The 21,583-nt window shown below is 43.1% G+C and overlaps 1 protein-coding gene across 1 annotated transcript in view; it reads left to right on the forward strand.

Moving 5' to 3' along the window:
• UBASH3B (ubiquitin associated and SH3 domain containing B) overlaps positions 1-19,345 on the forward strand; it is a 158,466-nt gene extending 139,121 nt beyond the window's left edge. Inside the window, exons 12-14 of the mRNA XM_054712552.1 lie at positions 14,331-14,437; positions 16,031-16,140; positions 17,556-19,345. Coding sequence (XP_054568527.1) covers positions 14,331-14,437; positions 16,031-16,140; positions 17,556-17,693 — 355 coding nt within the window. The 3' untranslated portion in view covers positions 17,694-19,345. The remainder of the gene's footprint in view (positions 1-14,330; positions 14,438-16,030; positions 16,141-17,555) is intronic.
• The last annotated feature ends 2,238 nt before the right edge of the window (positions 19,346-21,583 follow it).

The following is a 21,583-nucleotide window of genomic DNA, read 5'->3' on the forward strand; positions in this document are numbered from 1 at the left end:
AGGTCATCGAGCGGGGTGCATCCGGGTGGTTTAAGGTGAAGGAATACCACAGTATCGTAACCACTTCGAGAAAGGCAACCTGTACATAAAGTTTGACATGCAGTTTCCTGAGAACAACTGGGTCAGCCCCAACAAGCTTTCTGAACTAGGAGACCTTCTGCCATCCCGACCAGAAGTCCTGAACATCATCGGAGACACAGAGGAGGTGGAGCTTCAGGAATTGACAGCACTGGGGCTCAGGAGGCGGGCAGCGATGCGAGGCCTACAACGACAGCTCCGATGAGGAGAGCAGCAGCCACCATGGCCCAGACGTGCAGTGTGCCCACCAGTGAGCCGCACGGCGCGGGCGGGTCTCCTCCGCATGCCCGGTTGGTCTTCAGCGTCCCAGCCAGAGGGTCTGTTGATCCAAATGAACTGATGGATATCTCCTGGTCTATGTGTAACTTTAAAGTCGGTATAGTATCTACAGAGTGTATAATTTAACTAGCCACAGAGCTCTGCATCTTCATCTGACTGGTCTGTGCAGAGGAGAGCACTCAAGGAGGCAGGACAGACACGTGTTCCCAGGCCGCCTGGTCTGTGCACGGTTTCTATCAGTTCCGTATAGATTTTTGTTCCATGTTTGCACCTCGAAGCCCAGGTCGAAAAGTCTGTTTCCAGTATGTCCTGGAGCTTGTGTTTGGCTGCACCATTTCGAGGAGCAGCAGCCACCTGAGCAGCCCGCCCCGGAACGAGAAGCAGCAGCCACACAAGCAGACTTCCCACATCCAAGGAGCAGCAGCCCTGCACAGCCCACACTGGTCCGAGGAGCAGCAGCCACATGCAGCCTGCACCAGTCCAATGAGAAGCAGTTGGGTGTGTGGCCCGCCCCCAGCCAAGGAGCAACAGCTGCACATGCAGCTCACTCCTACCTGAGGAGCAGCAGCCATGCAAGCAACCCATACCCTGTCCAAGGAGCAGCAGCCACATGAGCAGACCGCCCATATCCGAGAAGCTGCAGTCCTGTGCAGCCCGCACTGGTCTGAGGAGCAGCAGCTACATGCAGCCTGCACCTAACAGACGAGCAGCAACTGGGTGAGCTGCCCACCCCCATCCGAGGAGCAGCAGCAGCATGTGCAGCTCACTCCCACCTGAGGAGCAACAGCCAAGCAAGCAGCCCATTCCCCATCCAACGAGCAGCAGCTGCACAAAGAGCCTGCACCTGTATGAGGAGCACCAGCCTGGCAAGCAACCTGCTCCTGTCCAAGAAGTGGCAGCCTTATGAGCAGCCAATCCCATCTGAGGAACATCATCAGTGTGCAGTCAGCACTGATCCGTGGAGCATCAGCCATGTGAGCAGTCCGCCCCTGTCTGAGGAGCAGCAGCCACGCGAGCAGCCCACCCCCATCCAAGGAACAGCAGCTGTGCGAGCAGCCTCCCCCACCAGCCAGAGGAGACACCACTGCTGTGAACAGCACCCACCAGAGGAGCCACTACCAACTGAGGAGCAGCCACTTCAGTGACTGCCTGAGGAGCAACCACAGCCCAAGGAGCCACTGTTACCAAAGAAGCAGCTCCTGCATGACTCGACATCTAGATCAATCGGTAAGACCAAAAATGGGTAGACAAAGAAACCCCCAAAGGAAAGAAAATGAGGAATTGCCAGAAAAGCAGCAAAGTGAAACAGAGGCAAGCAGTATGTCAGAAAAAGAATTCAGAATAAAGGTCATACAGTTCATAAACTGGATGGAGGAAAAAGTCAACAACTTATGTACGAATCAAGAAGAAATGCATGACAAAATCAATAACTTATGTTGGAATCAAGAAATGTAGAGTGATATAACTGCAATAAAAAACACCATGGAAAGTTTCAACAGTAGACTAGGAGAAGCAGAGGACTGAATGAGAGAATTAAAAGACAGGGAAGCAAAACACACCCAAACTGAACCGCAATTGGAGAAAAAAATTAAAACACAGGAGGAGAGCCTAAGGGAGCTATGGGACAACATGAAATGAAGCAGCATACGAATAATAGGGGTGCCAGAACAACAGGAAGAGGAACAAGGTTAGAAAACCTATTTGAAGAAATAATGTCAGAAAACGTCCTTGATGTGGGGAAGAAAAAAGTCACACAAGCACAGAGTCCCAAACAAGAAGAACCTGAAAAACCCACACCAAGACACATCATAATTATTATGGCAAATGATCAGGACAAAGAGAGAATCTTAAAGGCTGCAAGAGAGAGACAGGAAATTACATACAAGGGAGCTCCCATTAGATTATCAGATTTCTCAACAGAAACACATCAGGCCAGAAAAGAATGGAAGGAAATTTACAAAGTGATGCAAAGCAAGGGACTGAATCCAAGAATACTCTATCCAGCAAGGCTATTATTCAAAATTGAAGGGGAAATAAGGACCTTCACTGACAAAAAAAAGGCTAAGAGAATTTATCACTACCAAGCCAGCAATGCAAGAAATGCTAAAGGGACTAGTGTAAAAGGAAGAAATAAAAAGGTAAGAAAGTACACAGACACAAAAAATAAAAATGGCTACAAGCAATTACCTTTCAATAATAACTTTAAAATGTAAACAAACTAAATGCTCCAATCAAAAGACATCAAGTGGATGAATGGGGAAAAAAATGACCCATATATAAGCTGTCTACAAGAGACCCACCTCAGAACAAGGGACTCACACAGACTGAAAGTAAAGGGATGGAAAAATATCTTTCAGGCAAATGGAAAAAAAAAGAAAAAGAAAAGCTGGGGTAGCAAGACTTACATATGACAAAATTGACCTCAAAGCGAAGGCCATAACAAATGATTCATAAGGCCATTTCATAATACTAAAGGGATTGATACAAGAAGAGGATATAACCCTGATAAACATATATGCACCCAATGCAGGAGGACCCAAATACATAAAAACAAAACAAAACAAAAAAACTCCTGGTTGATATCAAGGGAGATTGACAACAATACAATGATAGTAGGGGATTTTAATACACCACTGACATCACTGAATAAATCCTCTAGACAAAAAAATCAGCAAATAAACAGCAATCCTAAATGACTCACTAGATCAGATGGACTTAATTGACATCTTCAGAATATTTCACCCCAAAGCCACAGAATATACGTTCTTCTCAAGTGCACATGGGACATTTTCAAAAATATACCACATATTAGGTCACAAACAAAGTCTCCCCAAACTCAAGAATATTGAAATCATATCAAGCATTTTTTTCAGACCACAATGGCATAATATTAGAAATAAAATACAATAAAAGCAGCCCCCAAAATTCAAACACTTGGAAGCTGAATAGCATGCTATTAAACATAGATTGGGTTACCAAACAGATCAAAGAAGAAGTTAAAAACATCCTGGAAACTAATGACAATAAAAACACAACAATCCAAAACCTATGGGACACAATGAAAGCAGTCCTGAGAGGGAAGCTTTCAGCGCTACAGGCCTACCTCAAAAAACAAGGAAAAAATGGTAATAAAACATTTAACTCTACAACTCAAAGAATTAGAAAGAGAGCAACAAGAATATCCCAGAGTGAGTAGAAGAAAGAAAAGAATAAAAATCAGAGCAGAAATAAATGATATAGAGACCAAAAAAACAATACAAAAGATCAATGAAACCAAGAGCTGGTTCTTTGAAAAGATAAACAAGATTGATGAACCTCTAGGCAGGCTCACCAAGAAGCAAAGAGAGAGGACACAAATTAACAAAATCAGAAATGAAAGAGCAGAAATAACAACAGACACCACAGAAATACAAAGGATTGTTAAAAAATACTATGAACAACTATTCTAACAAACTAGACAAGCTGGAGGAAATGGACATATTCCTAGAAAAGTGCAACCTTCCCAAACTCAATCAGGAAGATTCTAAACAGCTCAATAGGCCAATAACTATGGAAGAAATTGAAGCAGTAATCAAAAAGCTTCCAGCAAACAAAAGCCCAGGACCAGATGACTTCACAGGGGAGTTTTACCAAACATTCAAGGAAGAGCTAAAACCTATCCTTCTCAGACTATTCCAAAAATTTCAAGAGGAAGTAACACTTCAAGATCATTTTATGAAACCAGCATCACCCTAATATCAAAACCAGATAAAGACAATGCAATGAAAGAGAATTACAGGCCAATATCCCTCATGAACATAGATGCCAAAATCCTCAACAAAATTTTAGCAAATCGGATCCAGCAATACATCAGAAAGATCATACACCATGACCAAGTAGGATTTATCCCGGAGATGCAAGGATGGTACAATATCTGCAAATCAATAAACTTGATACATTACATAAAAAAATTGAGAGATAAAAATCACATAGTCATATCCATTGATGCAGAAAAAGCAAAATCCAACATCCTTTGTTTATAAAAACTCTAAGCAAGGTGGGAATAGAAGGATCATACCTCAACATAATAAAAGCAATATATGACAAACCCACAGCTAACATCATACTTAATGGGCAAAAACTAAAACCATTTCCCCTAAGAACAGGAACAAGACAGGGATGCCCTCTCTCACCACACCTGTTTGACATAGTACTGGAAGTGCTAGCCATAGCAATTAGACAAGAAGAAGAAATAAAAGGCATCCAAATTGGAAAAAGAAGTAAAACTGTCCTTATTCGCAGATGACATGATACTGTACATAAAAAACCCTAAAGACTCCATCAAAAATTATTAGACTTAATAAATGAATTTGGCAATGTAGTATTTCTATACACCAATAATGAAATTACAGAAAGAGATTAGAAAAGCAATCCCATTTACCATCACACCAAAAAAAAAAAAATTAAGATACCTAGGAATAAACTTAACTAAGGATGTAAAAGACCTATACACGGAAAACTACAGGATACTGAAAAAAGAGATAGAGGAAGACATGAACAGATGGAAGAACATGCCATGTTCATAGATTGGTGGAATCAACATCATTAAAATGTCCATACTACCTAAAGCAATCTATAGATTCAATGCACTCCCCATTAAAATATCAATGGGATATTTCGCAGACCTAAGACGAACTTTCCAAAAATTTATCTGGAATTAAAAAAGACCATGAATAGCTGTACCAATCCTGAGAAAGAAGAACAAAGTAGGTGGGATCTCAATACCAGATATAAAAGTGTATTACAAAGCCACTATTCTCAAAACATTCCTGGTACTTGCACGAGAACAGACATATAAATCAATGGAATAGAATAGAGAACCCAGAAATTGACCCAAGCCACTATGCTCAATTAATATTTGATAAAGGAGGCATGAATATACAATGGAGTCAAGACAGTCTTCAATAAATGGTGTTGGGAAAATTGGACAGATACATGCAAAAAAAATGAAACTAGACCACCAACTTACACCATATACAAAAAACCTCAAAATGGATAAAGCACTTAAACATAAGATGGGAAACCATAAAAATCCCAGAGGAATCCATAGGCAGCAAAATCTCAGACATATGCCGAAAGAACTTCTTCACTGATACTGCTCCTGGGCCAATGGAAACTAAAGAGAAAAATAAACAAATGGGACTACATCAAAATATAAAATCTTTTTCACAGCAAAAGAAACCATCAACAAAACAACAAGAAAGCCCACTGCATTAGAGAACATATTTGCCAGTGTTATCACTGATAAGGGCTTAATCTCCAACATTTACAGGGAACTCATACAACTTAACAAAAGGAAAATAAACAACCCAACAAAAAATGGGCAACAAATAGATACTTTTCGAAAGAAGACAGAAGGAAGGCCAAGAGACATATGAAAACATGCTCAAAGTCACTAATTATCTGAGAGATGCAAATCAAAATGACAATGCGGTACCATCTCACACCTGTCAGAATGGCTATCATCAACAAATCAACAAATGACAAGTGCTGGCGAGGATGCGGAGAAAAAGGAACCCTCATGACCTGCTGGTGGGACTGCAGACTGGTGCAGCCACTGTGGAGAACAGTATGGAGTTTCCTCAAAAAACTAAAAATGGAACTCCCATTTGACCCAGTGATCCCACTTCTAGGAATATATCCCAAGAAACTAGAAACACCAATTAGAAAGGACATATGCACCCCTATGTTCATAGCAACACAATTCACCATACTTAAGATTTGGAAACAGCCTAAATGCCCATCAGCAGATGAGTGGATTAAAAAACTGTGGTACATCAGCACAATGGAATACTACACTGTGGTGAAAAAGAATGAGTTCTTACCATTTGCAGCAGCATGGATGGATCTGGAGAGCATTATGCTAAGTGAAATAAGCCAGGCAGAGAAAGATAAATATCACATGATCTCACTCATTTGTGGAATATAATGAACAACTCCATTTCATTTTTATACACTAATAATGATCACTTGGAAAGGAAAACTAAGAAAATAATCTCATTTACAATGGTCTAAAATAAACAAACTACCTAGGAATAAATTTAACCAAGAAACTAAAAGACTTGTCCTCAGAAATTTATAAGACTGTGAAGAAAGAAATTGAAGAAGATATAAATGGAAGTATATACCATGGTCATAGATAGGAAGAATTAACATTATTGAAATGTCCATGCTACCTAAAGCAATCTATAGAGTCAGTGCGATTACTACCAAAATACCAATGGCATTTTCCCCTGAACTAGCACAAATAAAAAATTTATGTGGAACCACAAAAGACCCCAACTAGCCATAGCTAATTTTGAGAAAGAGGAACAAACTTGGAGGTATCACACTATATACTGCCAGTCTATAGTAATCAAAACAGCATAGTATTGGCATAAAGATAGACATTTATATATAGATCAATGGATCACAGAGAATGCAGAATCCAGAAATAAACCCATGCCTATGTGGTCAATTAATATGTGACAAAGGAGGCAATAATATGCAGATAAGTTAAGACAGTCAATAAGTGACTTTGGGAAAATTGGACAGATACATGCAAAAAAAATAATAAAACTAGGCCACCTTCTTACACCATATGCAAGAATAAAATAAAAGTAGATTAAAGACTTAAAAGTAAGACTGAAAACCATAAAACTTTCAGAAGAAAGCCTAGGCAGTAAAATCTCTGGCATCTGTTTTAACAATGCTTTTCTCTGATACATCTCCTGAGCAAGGGATACCGAAAGGTTCAGGGTGAGCCAGAGTCACATACCTATGACATGAGGCCATAATGTTTCAAAAGAGATTTTATTCTGGGCACCTGGGTATAAGTGGGCTGAGACCCAGAAAGGTATCAGCGAAGAGAGCAGGGAGAAGTAGGTTTTTATTCATCTTTGCTGGCTGCAAGCCACTCTGCTGACCTAAGTGTCTGGTCCATCCTTTGCTCCTCCCAGCATCAGATGGCTAGTGATTATCTGGGCTATGCGGTGCTCAAGGTTGCAAGCTTTCTGCAAGATATCTGCTAAGCACAATAAGTTTTCCTCTGCCCTGTTTTATTCTCTTTAACCCTTTCATTCCATCTTAAAGGGTATATATAAAGGAAAAGAAGGGGGATGGGTCGCCGTTTCTCTTTTATTACTTCCTGCATGAGAAGGGTTGTCGTGCATGCCTAAGGAGTAAATTTAGATTATTTCCTGGGGTACAGGCTTGTAGGGTCCCTTTACCTGGGTAAGGACAAACTGTTCTACTGTCTTAATTAAGACTTGTAATCTTGTTTTTATAAACTTGGCAACTAATTTTTAAATGCAGGGCCCAAGGAGGAAAAGGAGGAGAAATAGTGTCAGGGGGACTAAGAGGGGTAAAAACCAGGTTAATTTGGGCAGAGCTGCTTGTAGGCTGGACCATATGGACTGCTCTATGATGTCCTGACTGACCTCCCTGAGCCATTGCGTATTCTGTAGAATGCACTGTATTCTTTCCTTTATTTGATCTGTAGAGTTTAGATAAAAACAACAGGAGGTGTCAACAATTAAACAAACCCCTCCCTTTTGGGCTATATATAGTCTAGGGTGAGTAGGGGGATCATTTTAGGGATATAAGAGATCTGCGAGATTTGAAGCACTACGAAGGTAAACAGATGAGATCTGAAGAGAAACCCTGTAAATTGCCCTGGAGCCAGAGGTCTGTAATGAGGTCAAAAATATCTCACACTGTTCAGATGGGATAGTCTGTGCCAGGAAGGGCAATGCTGTCACTAACAATCTGCAGGAATGTGGAGTACTGGGTATACAACTTATTAGCCATTTGGCTGATACGTGAGAGGGCTATTTTTCTCAGGAAGGCTAGTGGGAGGGTAGGGTATTCTAGAGGCAAGGTTTTTGTTGTTGTTGTTGTTTTGTTTTGTTTTGTTTTTTTCAGTTTTGCCCCTTGCTAGGCATCTGGAGCTTTCTGCTCTGGTGAGATTTTATACTTGTATCTGGCCTATTGCCCTTGCCCTGGGGGTCAGGGACAATGAGGCCTGGGCACAAAAAGAGGTTTTGATGGTGTTTAGGGGTGGTATTTCCTGAGCACAAGTGGGGCTTGTAACCTGGTGGAGACAAACTGTTTTATACATTTTAGTATTACTGGGATAAAAGTTAGAACAAGAGTTATGACCAATGGTCTGGTGGAAGGAAAGAGACATTAATTTGGAGGGTTGTAGTCTAATATACCAAAATGAGTTTTATTCTTAAATTATTTATTTTTAAGTGTCCTTAGTTTAGGGAAGATAGGATTTACTAGATGGCTGTGAACTGCTTTTTTATTATTTCAGTTTTTCTATTCTGCTTGTCCTGGCTCACTGGTTTGTGCTATTTATATAATTTTTTAATATTCTTCCCTACAAACCTTTTGTAATTTTCATAAACATTTTTATAATTTTAATTAAACTTCTTTAAAAATGCATGTCCATGCCTTCCATTATTAAAACCATACAATTTTTAAATCTTAATTTTCCAATGATAATTAAAAGTAAACAGCCAGCATTTCTTAGATTGACATTGATGAACATTCTCACTTTTAAGAAATATATCTTCAACAAAGCACTAGACATTATATTAACAGTTCTAAATTTACTTTGTAGATTTTCTGTAATAAAAGCTAAAATCAGGTGAATTTATAACTTGTTGGAATATTTTAGATGTTTATGATTTAATCTAGCAATGTTCCAAAGTTTCAGAGTTTCCAAAGACTTTGGAAAATTATGTATAGGAAATGAGGATGGAGAAAAGGCAGGGGGAGGAGGGAGTGGGCCTAGCAGTCTGTTCCCAGGCCTCTAGCCACTTGGATTTAAAACTGCCACATTTTTCCTTAGAGATAACATGCTAAGGTTTGGGTGATAATGAGTTCAGCTTCTTATAGTAGTCGGACTATTAAGTAAGTGTAGTTTTGTAGTAAATAAAGTTGTTCTTTGGAAAAAGAGGTGTGTGTGTGTGTGTGTGTGTGTGTGTGTGTGTGTGTGTGTGTGTGTGTGAGAAGGCGCTGAGGTCAGAGCATTAATGGGGTGAGAATGTTGGTCTTGGGATTTAAAGGCTCAGTGAGGAGTCCCTTGGCTGTGTCATGTTATAGTGGAGCTTTGCAAGAAAACTGAAGTTGGGAACTCAGAGGTGAGAGTACCTAGTGAGCCTGAGAAAGGAGAGTATTTCTTGTTTAGTGGAGGGGACAGTGATGGAGGAGATAAGGCGTTCACAGACTAAGGAACGTCATGGCTTTATGAGGTGAGAGTGAAATTGAAGTAGGTGACTGTCGTTGGGGACAGCTGGGCTTTATGAGGGGATGTCTGCACTGTTTCATTTGGGCAAGAAGAGTGGATGAGGGGGAATTTAGTAAGATGAAGTGTAGAGGTGAGGTGGCTACTGACTGTGAGACTAACCTGTCAACCCCCACTGAGGAGGGGACAAGGGTCCCAGCGAATTCGGAGAGGGCAGTGACCCCGGTGTTAATTAAAAGGAGATCGGCTTACCTGCCACCACAGTTGTTCCCCGAGGCTCTGTCCTAGTGATGTAAGTCTGTGGGGCCCTATCAGGGCCTGGGCAGCTTCAGTCTTTGGTGGCTAATTCCAGGAGGTCTGGGAGCTCCAAACCGGATCCAGAGTACGGCCTTGCTGAGGTGCAACCTGGAGGGGCCAGGCTATGGTCTGATTTCCAGTGGCCTTCCCTCCCGCACCTTGGGCAGGGCCCAGGCGGAGGTCTTGGATTTGGGCAGGACTTGGCCCAGTGTCCTCTCTTGTTGCATCTGAAGCAGGGCCCAGAGGAGGCTTAGCCTCTGACTCACTCCTGGTTGGAGGACCAGCACTTAGTTTGGGGTCATCAGAGCGGTGGCTAGGAGCTGGAAGGCCTCCTTCTGGGCTTCAGCCTTGGCCTGGTCTCATCCTTGTTTTTGGATTTGGGTCTACTTGTCTCTGTTATTAAAGACCCTAAAGGTCATGTTTAAAAGGTCTCGTTGGGGGGTTTGTCCCCTCTGGGCTTGTAGGGTCGAGATTGGAGTATTTTCTCATGGTCTCTGTAAGGCGAGATTGGAAGACTGCCGGATCTTCATGTCTTTCATGGGTGACCTCTGCTAATTTTTTAAATAATTAACTGCTTGTGAGCTGTGCTTCCCAGTCCTTCTAGGCAGAGAACAGTGTGGTCTTGAGTCCTGCGACCTGCCTGCCCTTCCTGATAGTTCCATTGTGGGTTCCTGTTAGGGGCTGCACCCGCTCTGACTGGGAGGGCAGGGGCCTGCTGGCCGAGGGTATCTGCGTGGCCCTGGACATGAAGCCAGATTTGGCACCAGCAATCTCTCCAAGGGGCACTTTAAGGCTAGTGCAGGAATCGGGGGAGGAAGAGAGCTGAAAGCTGCTCCGGAGCGGGTGTGAGATGGGGTGGTGGCGGTGGGATCCGCTGGGTAGGGGTGGGCTGCCTGAGGAGTCTTAGGCTGGGGGACAAGGGGATGGTCGGCGAGATCAAAGTGGTGAACGAGGAGGAGGATTTGAGATCCTCTGAGGGCTCAGAGTTTTTTTCCTTCCCTCTGAGGGGAAGGAAAAGCTGTGAGGGAGAGCAGCTGTCACAGAGAGAAGGACGTGTCCTGAGTGTGAAAAACCTGGACATACAGGCCCTCAGACCACTTGCCTGCCTGCGGGGGACTGTCAAGGTCAGTTAGGATTTGGAAATGGACAAAAGAGGAGCTCAGGAGCCGGACGATCACGTCTCCGAGTGCCAAGTGCCCTGTTGCTGGAACTCTGTGATGGCTCTTACCAGACCCTCACTAGACCTTCCCAGGTTTTCAGCACCAAATGAAAGGTCCAGTGTGGGCCAGGGTCGCGTACCTATGACATGAGGCCATAATGTATCAAAAGAGATTTTATTTCGGGCACCTGGGTGCAGGTGGGCTGAGACAGAGAAATGCATCAGGGAAGAGAGCAGGGAGAGGTAGGTTTTTATTAATCCTTGCTGGCTGCAAACTGCTCTGCTGACGTAAGGGTCCAGTCTGTCCTTGGTTCCTCCCATGCCAGGTGTCTCCTGGTTATCTGAGCTGTGCTGTGCTCAAGGCTGCAAGCTTTCTGCAGGATCTCTGCTCAGCACAGTAAGTCTTTCTCTGCCCCATTTATTCTCTTTAACCCTTTCAGAAACAAAGGAAAAATAAACAAATGGGATTACATCAAACTAAAAAGTTTTCACACAGCAAAGGAAGCCATCAACAAAACAAAAAGACAACCTACTTAAAGGGAAAAGATTTGCCAGTGATACATTAGATAAGGAGTTAATATACAAAAATTTATAAAGAACTCATACAACACAACACCCCCCCCCCAAAACAACCCAGGTACAAAATGGGCAGAGGACCTGAATAAATACTTCTAAAAAAGGGATGTAAAGATGGCCAATAGACATATGAAAAAATGCTCATCTCACGAATCATCAGAGAAATGCAAATTAAAACCACTGTGATATATCAGCTTGCATGTGTCAGAATGGCTGTCATTAATAAATCCACAAACAACAAGTGTTGGCAAGGATGTGGAGAAAAGCAAACCCTTGTGGACTGTTGGTGGGAATGCAGACTGGTGCAGCCACTGTGGAAAATGATATGAAGAGGCCTCAAAAGATTACAATGGAATTGCTTTATGATCCAGTGATTCCACATCTGGACATATATTCAAAGAAACTCTAAACACTAATTTAAAAGAATATAAACACCCCTATGTTCATTGCAGCATTATTTACATAGCCAAGATAAGAAAGTAACCCAAGTGTCCACCAATAGAAGAGTGGGTGAAAAGTGGTACCAATATACAACAGAATATAACTTGGCCTTAAAATAAAAAGAATGAAATCTTACCATTTGTGACAGCATGGATGGACCCAGAGAGTATTATTTTAAGTAAAATAAGCCAGTCAGAAAAAGACAAATACCACGTAATTTCACCTATATGTGAAATCTGAAGAACAGAATAAATGAACAAACAAAACGGAAACAGACGCATAGACACAGAGACCCACGATGGTTGCCAGAGGGGAAGATGGGTGAAAAGGTGAAGGGGTCAGGAAGTACAAATTGGTATGTACAGAGCAGTCGTGGGGGTGGGTGTAAAGACAGCACAGGGAATATAGTCAACAACATGTGATAGCAATGTACGATGCCAGGAAGGGTCCAGGAAATATCAGGTGGTCACTTTGTAAAATATGTGATTGTCTAACCACTATGCTGTACACCTGAAATAATACAAAATAATATTGTAAATGTAAACTGTAATTGAAAAAATGAAATTTAGGTTAAAAAATTGACGGAAGGACCGAATAGGTATTTTTTCAAAGAAGACATATAAATGGCCCACAAGTACATGACAAGATGCTTAACATCACTCATCAATAAAATGAAAATCAAAGTCACAATGAGTTATCACCTCACACCTATTCCAATGCTTATCATGAAAATGTAAAAGCTATCTGCTCTTGGCAAGAATGTGAAAAAAAAGGGAACCTTTTATAGAGTGGTACCTGGCCTATGGACAACAGAATGGAGACTTCTGAAGAAGTTAAAAATAGGCTACAAGATGATCCAACAATCCTCCTCTGGTCTATAGCCAAAGGAAAGGAAAACAGGATCTCAGAAACAACTAAACACATCACTTATGTGTAATCTACAAAAACTAAACTCAGAGAAACAGATGCTAGAGCAGTGGTTACCAGGCCTGGGGGGAAACAGGAGATATTGGTCAAAGGGCACAAACTCCCAGTTACAAGATAAATACATTCCAGGGATCTAATGTATATGACTGTAATGTACTTATCCTGTCTAATAAAGAGGGAATATGCTAATTGACCCTCACACTGTCACAAAGATGGTGATACCCACAGCCAATAAGGAGGGAATATGCTAATTGACTGTCACACCCTCAAAGATGGCAGCGCCCACAGCCACTAGATGGCGGCGCCCAGTCCCCTCAGCCCTGCCAGCCACCCGGGGCCTGTCTTCAGAGTCCCCCAGTCTCCTAAGCCCTCCAGCCACCCAGGGCCAGCCCGAGGCGCAGGCAAGCCTCGGATGGTGGCTGGTCAGCTACCCAGGGCCATCTGAGGCTCAGGTAACCAGGGCCGGCCAAGGCTTGTGCTGCCGGCAATGGCAGCAGCAGAGGTGTGATGGGGCATCGCCTTCTCCTGATCACCAGGTCGCCTCCTGCCCCTGAGGGCTCCCGGACTGTGAGATGGGGCAGGCCGGACTGAGGCACCTCCCCTCCAGTGCATGAATTTTCATGCACCGGGCCTCTAGTAGTTAATAATAGATATTATGTACTTTAAAATTGCTAAAAGAGTACACCTTAATTATTCTCTCTACAAAAACAGAGATGGTAGTTATGTTACATGATGGACATGTTAGATAAGGCTACCATGCTAATCATTTTGCAATACATGTGTATTAAATCACCATGTCATACACCTAACCTTATACAATGTTATATGTCAATTATATCCCAATAAAGCTGGAACAACATTTTAAGAAATAAAACCTATCCTTGTGGGTTATTATTTGTAAGGCTACTAAAAAGGGGCATAAGAAATATCTGGTGCTCTGAATAGGTAATGAGATCTAACCTCCACTTTGCTTCCTCTTGGCTATGTGCCCTGGGACTGATGGTCAGTAAAACTGGCCAGGCTGCTTATCAGTCATTTACTAGTAACAAGTGAAGCCTGCACTGACTCACTTTGAGCTGGTCTCTCTGACACTGTGCACCCATAGCCTTTATTTCTGAACATTGTGTACATTTCAACCCCATGTCTAAGCGTGGGAATACTCTGCCCCTTCCCTTCTAGGGAAATGGATAAACAGAATTATGGGAACTTTAGAAGGGTCTTGAAATAAAATTTAAGAGTAATATCAATTGCTTTGTCTTAGGATCAAAATGTTTTATTGCCTTTGTTCATTTTCTATTACAGACCTCATATTCCAGTCAGCAAATTAGTGGTTTCAGAATCCTATGACACTTACATCAGTAGAAGTTTCCAAGTAACAAAAGAAATAATAAGTGAATGTAAAAGTAAAGGTAAGTGGTGTTATTTTGGACTCCATATTTAAACATGTGACCATTTCTCCATCATGGTTAATAGGCTAGTCAAGATGTTTTAACTTACTTAATAAATATTTCCAGACTCTTGTATATGCTTTCATGCTAAATTTGTAGCATTCCCTTGAATACCATGGGAATACACCAGACTCAGTTTTGATATGAAGTAACTTAGATGTTTCTTGCACTCTGTGATGGAGGAGGTTCCCCAGTACAGTTTCTAGAAGTTCTTTAGCAAACCACTGTTTTTCCTATAATTTGACCCACGTGGGTGAACATCCCCACACAAATATCCCTATGCAAATGCACATCCCGTCACTGCTGCCCCCAACCAAGGAGTGTTCTGTTAGACTCAAATCTGTTTGCTATTGAATTTTATAAACACTGAACTCAAATATTTAATGATATGTAAAAGTATTCACTATAAAATGTTCAGTCAAAATAAGGTAGGTTACAGAAGAGTATATACATTCTCATCGCTTTTTTCAAGTTAAAATAGGAATCTTTACAGAGCAAAGACTGGAATTATATACACCAAAATGGATATCCCTCATCAACAGTATTATGAGTGATTCCCCCTTTCAGTTATCGCTCACTTCATTACCACTCTGAGATCCTACTAGAAAGAGACCCAGCATGTTCTCAACCAGAAGGTCTCAGTGCAGCAATGTGGAAAATACACTCACAGTATTTAATGAAACCACTGGGCGGGGCGGGTGGGGGGGCTGTAATGCTCGGAACAGAGCACACTGAAGGCAAAGAACAGGTTTGTATCTTGGTGGTGGTGGTATTTACAGAAGGTTGCACGTGATGGAACTGGGTCCACCTGGTGGAACCTAAGTGAGCGATGTGCACTGGGCCATGTGCATTTCCTGGCTGGGAAAGCGTAGAAGTTAGGCAAGAAGCTGCCGGTGGAGGGTGCATGGATTTCGCTGCCTGTGTGTGTGCGTCCATGTGTAGCATACATAATCTATATACGTACCACACAATATGTAAATATGTGTTAGTGTGCATATACTTAGGTATAACATGATGCCTATGGCATGTAAAGTTGACACAGGGTTAAGGGCACCGGCCTCCATGCAGCTGGGAATCCCCCAAAGCTTTACTATTTGCCACTATTGACTGGAAACCTTACTGAGCCTTCGGTTAACACATACTTTGTTTGTTTATGTATGAATACTATTCTGACAATAAAGTGAGCTACAAAAAAAGAATGTTACTAAGAACATCATGAGGAAGAGAAAATACACTTACAGCATCTAATGAAAAACCTGCACATAAGTAGATCTGCACAGTTCAAACCCATGTTGTCAAAGGTTAGCAGTGATTTGATGTGTGCGTGTAAACTACATCTGTAACCTCCTATGAATCTATAGTTATTTCACGATTAAAGTGTTTTTTAAAATAATACTAGGCTGCCTTCACAATACTAAGTTATTTCCGAAATATTGTTTGGCCACATTGTGTCCTTGAGAATGCCTGCCCCTGCCCAGGCTTGGCTTCCAGTGTTTACAACGTTTGCATGTGTCTTGATAGAAATGGTCTTCCCAGTTCTTGCTTTCCCCCCAGGAAATAACATCTTGATTGTGGCCCATGCATCTTCCCTTGAAGCATGTACCTGCCAACTTCAGGGCCTGTCACCTCAGAACTCCAAGGACTTCGTACAAATGGTCCGAAAGGTAATCGTGCTTGCGTTTCAGGGCCTGTGGCCCCAGAGATTTTAGAACCGTTCAGTGACTGCTGACAGCTGAGTTTTCTGAGCTGGGAAGATGCATTTATTGACTCTCTCACCAAGATTACTGAGTGGTGGTATCCTGTGTAAGGTACTTTATTAGGTCTTGTGTGAGAGAAAAAGAACTGTTTGACCTAGTTCTAGTTTCTGAGCTAAAATGTAGGAAGTAGCTAAGTCTAAGCAGACTGGCTTCCCCTGAGGGGCTGTGGGTGGGAGGAAGAACGGTGAGTGAGCCAAAGTGCAGCATCTGACAGCTCGGCTGAGAGAGGGCCTGGCTGGGAGGCCATGGGAAGCAGTGATTTAAACTGTCAGGCTGAAGGGCAAGCCCAAGAGAGGGCAGGGAGACAGAGAGCCCAGGAGGCTGGCGGACACCTGGGACTCCTCCTTTTCATGCCATCAACCCCCCCCCCCCCCGCCATTTCCTTCCATAACACTCAGATGTTCCCTCTATGTGACCCCAGAGAACCTGGTTCAAACTCCATTGCAATTATTTTCTCATGTTTTTAAAAGCTTATTTATGCATCTGACCTTCCCATTGCTCTGTAAGCGGCTTGTGGGCAGAGATTTTTGTCTTGTTTATAATGCAGCTCTGGACACATACACAAAAATAAGCTTCTAAAAGCCATGAGCCCTGAAGTGAGGAAGGACCAGCTTCAACGCTGAATGTTGCAGATACACGTGGAAATAAATAAATAAAGCTGGGTGAAACAAACCAACAGCTTTTCAAAAATTGAATAATTTTTCCTATTGTCTAACTATAATTTCAGAAATGTTTAAGCTTCATTTTTAGCTTGACTTGCAATTATAAATTAGGAATTCCCTGGCCTGTATGGCTCAGTGGTTGAGCATCATCCCATGCACCAAGAGGTCACCAGTTTGATTCCGGATCAGGGCACTTGCCCAGGTTGCGGGCTTGATCCCCGTTGGGGCGTGCAGGAGGCAGCCATAGATGTTTCTCTCCCATTGACGTTTCTATCTCTCTCTCCCTCCCTTCTATCTCTCTAAAAATCAATAAAAACATATTTTTTAAAATTAGGAATTAACTCCCAGCACCTCAGCTTCATGCACTGTCCTCTTTCCTGCCACACTACAGGGCAGCCAGCTGTGGACAGCTCATCGCACTGGAGGAGCTCACATCTAATGAGCCATTCTGATGAGTCCTTTTGCAGTGTGACTACTCTTTCCTCGAGCCTACCAGCTTTTTCCATTTCATTTTCTTTATGGGTTTTGGGGGGATGCTTTTCTACAAAGCCCCTATTAATTCCTATGAATATTTGTTTTCAAGGGCCACCTGAAGATCTCTGTTTAGGTAAAAGTTGCAGCATTAAATCTGTTTCCTGTTCTTTATTACTCTTCCTTCAGATTCCGTACTTGGGGTTTTGCTCCTGTGAAGAACTGGGAGAAACTGGAATCTGGCAGCTGAGGGACCCACCCATCCTTCCTCTCACCCATGGACCCACTGGCGGCTTCAACTGGAGAGAGACCTTGCTACAAGAATGAGCCACACCCGAGGAAGGAAACAGGCTTTGGAAAGCCTTGGGGAGACGTATTTTTTGTGTGTTTAGTAACAGTGAAGACGTCTGCACCACGCTGCAAGCAACAGCGCAGAATAACTTAGCCCACTCCCTTTCATGCTTTAAAATGCTCGTGATGGAGCCTGTGTGCATAGGAAAAAACTTGGCTCAGAGATAAAGCTCATTTTCTCTGGTCTCTTTTCTGGTTAGCAAGGCTTTCGGGACTTGTCTTCCTACGTCGAGGCACCTGCTACTGCAGAGGCTGTAGCCTTCCTTCCTCCATGGCCCGGACTCTGAGGCTCCCGGAGGGAGGAGCCAGCCATGGAGGGGGTGCCAGAGGAGGGCGCACATCCAGCACCCAGCTGGAGGGACCTGAGCTGCCCCTGTGGTGGTGGGAGGTCCTCTTAACTCCATGTTCCCGTGAGGCAGCGCCAAGCTGAAGGGTTCTTCTCAGGTTATCAGCTATTGGGCCCTGCAAAGAGCTGTTCTGAGGTTACACTTCGACTTCTGCCATCGAGACGACCACCAGGGCCGGCAGCTCCGACGCTGCCCAGAGGATGGCAGGGACCCGGATCAAGCGTCCTGAGCCCCTGGCCACGCTCTGTGCAGAGCCACGCTCTGTGAAAGGGCAGACAAAGCACTTTTGCTCTCTGAAGCACTTGAGGATACTCAGGAGGAAATCAGATAAGTGTGTGAAGTAGTCAGTTGTAGGAACAAAGAACCGAAAACCACGAAGTGGCTGACTGATCCGTGTTGCCGCCGAAGGAGCCCAGCACTTCTGATCGCTGTGCTGCTCCTCTTTGGCCCTTGAGTCTATAAAGGAGGCTGACGTTCTGAAAGGATGTGTGTGACATACATTATTTGAGTGAGCAAAAAGCTCATTCTTGTGCAATATGCCCAGGGGCAGGGTGTCGTCCACTCACAGGCAGTACATGTCAGTCATACCAGGCCAGCTACAGAGGCGCCAGCTACACGAGGGATGTGCAAACCAAGTCAGGGACCTAGTTTAAGTGGTGCCAGTTATGCTCGCACTCTACCTGAGCTGTCATTTTGTTTGCTTTTCTAGGATAATTTAAAATATGTAGACAGGGCTCCTTAGATGCAGTTAGGAGAACCACACCCTGTGGCTTCTCTTCAGACTGGATTTAGAGGGAGTTCATTAAAAAAAAAAAAAAAAGACAATCAAGCCAAAACATCAGTTATCAGAGTCTGTTCAGCAGATGGTGGCCAGGTGTGGTGCAGCTCACTGTGTGAGGATGGGCGCCACACAAAGAGACATCAGTGCAAACCGAATCGATAGCTACTGTAGCACTGAAGACGCTCCCAAACCAAGTGCATGAAGCCTGGTGTATAAAACAGGTCCATGAGCCTGTTTGACACGGGAATTTGATGATCCTTGAAACAAAGAGGGAATGTGTGCTGATCAGCCGGAGGATTAGAGTGGGGGTTTTAAAGTCACTTAAAGAAATGTGTCATGAATTTTACATTTTAAGAAGCAAATCTTGATTTCTAGCATTGTGCAAACAGCTTCTGAATATGGAAGTAACTCTATGCTGATACCAGTGGTTAATATGAATGTTTTAATCTTCAAATGGTGACATACTCATTAAAGGGTTGTTTTTTATCCTGGCTCTAGGATAGCTGCCATTCATTCTTCTTTTTTAAAAATATGCTTCTATTGATTTTAGAGAGAGAAAGGGAGAGAGAGAGAGAGAAATACCAATGAGAGAGAAACATCAACATCAAACGGCTGCCCCTAGCATGCCCCCTACTGGGGATGGAGCCCACAGCCCGGGCATGTACCCTGACCAGGAATCGAATGGAACCACTGGCCTCTTGGTGCCAGGTCAACACTTAGCCATGGAGCTGCACTGGCTGGCCATTCATTCTTTTACCCATAAGGACATGAGCCACTGCTCAACCAGATTTGCTAGTACATTGTGCATTAGGCTCTACACACATTTCCATGGCCTTCAGTGCCCAGGACAATGCTTGAATACCGCCCGTGCGGGTTCCTGGACAATAGCAGCATGTTCTGGGCTGTGTCTGTACTTACACAGAACTAAGTTCCAAATGGGCTCTCCTCCCCCTCCCTCTGGTGGCCTTAGTCCCAGGATGGACTGCAATCCATTGCCTTTGGTCCAGTGTGCACAGAGCCTTGAGCTGTTGTCTGCATGAGCAAAAGGAGGCAGAGACTGAAATCATTTTCTGAATAATTCAGGTGGGAAACACTGAGTAAACAAAGAGTTCATTCCTCTGCTTTAATTATCCAGATTATTTTTCAAAATGGCCTGAAAATCTGAATTCACATTAAGTCCTCTTTTCACATTTATCTATTTAAACAACCAAACTTAAACTCCAAATGAGAAATTCTTCGGAAATCATGTTGAATGTTTGTGTATTAAAAGAAACATGATTTCAAATTCATCCCAAAATTCTGGGTTAATATTACAACCTGAAGTGCAGGCTGGTTATTTTTTATCTCAGCCTGATACTCCTTAAGAACAAATGTTGATTGAGAGGGTTGGGGGCCAGGAGAAGAAGGGAGAGGAAATGCAGATCAAAACCAAATGGCTCCTTGCAGAAGGAATCCTTTATTTTCGTGTAGGAAGTTACTGGAGACAAACAGGTGACATTAACTAAAGGATTCAATCTAGGCTTGAAAGTCTGCAGCATTTTGCTCTAGTAACACCCCAGTATCACGCATGGGTGGTTCTTAGTTTCCGTGACTTAAAAAGCCACATCTCTCCTGGTGGGCAGGAGTGACCGCCCATTTTAATGCAGAAGCTGAGTTTCATTTCCCTCTGGTTGGTAGCCAGGGCCTTACAGCTTCACCCCAGCCTGCAGTTCCTGATACAGTGTTTCCATGACATCTAGATTCATACTCTGATGGCTGATTAAATGGCCACTGGCGGCTGAAAGAGGCAGGTATTTTCACCCTGTAATGCAGGGCTTCCAGCAGGTTCTACTTTTTATTTGAATTATACTTTAACCAAAGAATTATTTTAAAATAACCTTATATTTGGAAGCTGATTTTTCAAAAAATAAATAAAAATAATATTTTCTAGAGTGATGTCAGTTTGATAAGTCAGTGTTGTTAATTTTCTTTCATTTTAGGCTGAAGTGGTCCTTCTGTCAGTGGTATTTGGAGTGCATCCCGATTGTCCTCCAATTGTGTTCAGCATTGCCCTCATGGGTCTTACTCCCAGTGCATTTGTATTAACAAAGCCTCTTCTTGCACTCGCCTAGAGTCCTTGTCTGAGGAAGTGTCCAGTGCAGTGAAAAGGGAAGCGTTCCTTGTAGCCTGGGCGCTGCCGCCCAGTGTTCAACTGGAAGGTGTTACTGATTGCTCTTCTGAATTTACTCCGATGTGTGTGTTGGCATGCAGATGAGCCGCCTTTGACTTTCACAGGCTCTGTCACAGCTGCACTGTTCCACCAAGTGCTCAGATGGCTGTTTGCTTTTAAATTGTAGTCCTGCCCCTGTGAGAACCAGAGGTGCCAGCTGCCCGGCCAGGAGGGACCAGACTGGCCTAGGAGGCTGGGGAAGGAGCAAGTTAGCATCTATTTAGGTTAATATTCACTTTACAAAGGTGAAGGGGGATGTTTCCTTAGGTGATTGAAGATGCTCTTCATCTTTTTTTTTAATATATTTTATTGATTTTTTCACAGAGAGGAAGGGAGAGGGATAGAGAGTTAGAAACATCAACGAGAGAGAAGCATTGATCAGCTGCCTCCTGCATACCCCCCACTGGGGATGTGCCCGCAACCAAGGTACATGCCCTTGACCGGAATCGAACCTGGGACCCTTCAGTCCGCAGGCCGATGCTCTATCCTCTGAGCCAAACCGGTTTCAGCAATGCTCTTCATCTTTCAA

This window comes from Eptesicus fuscus, chromosome 23 (genome assembly GCF_027574615.1).
Source record: "Eptesicus fuscus isolate TK198812 chromosome 23, DD_ASM_mEF_20220401, whole genome shotgun sequence".
Taxonomy (NCBI): Eukaryota; Metazoa; Chordata; class Mammalia; order Chiroptera; family Vespertilionidae; genus Eptesicus; species Eptesicus fuscus.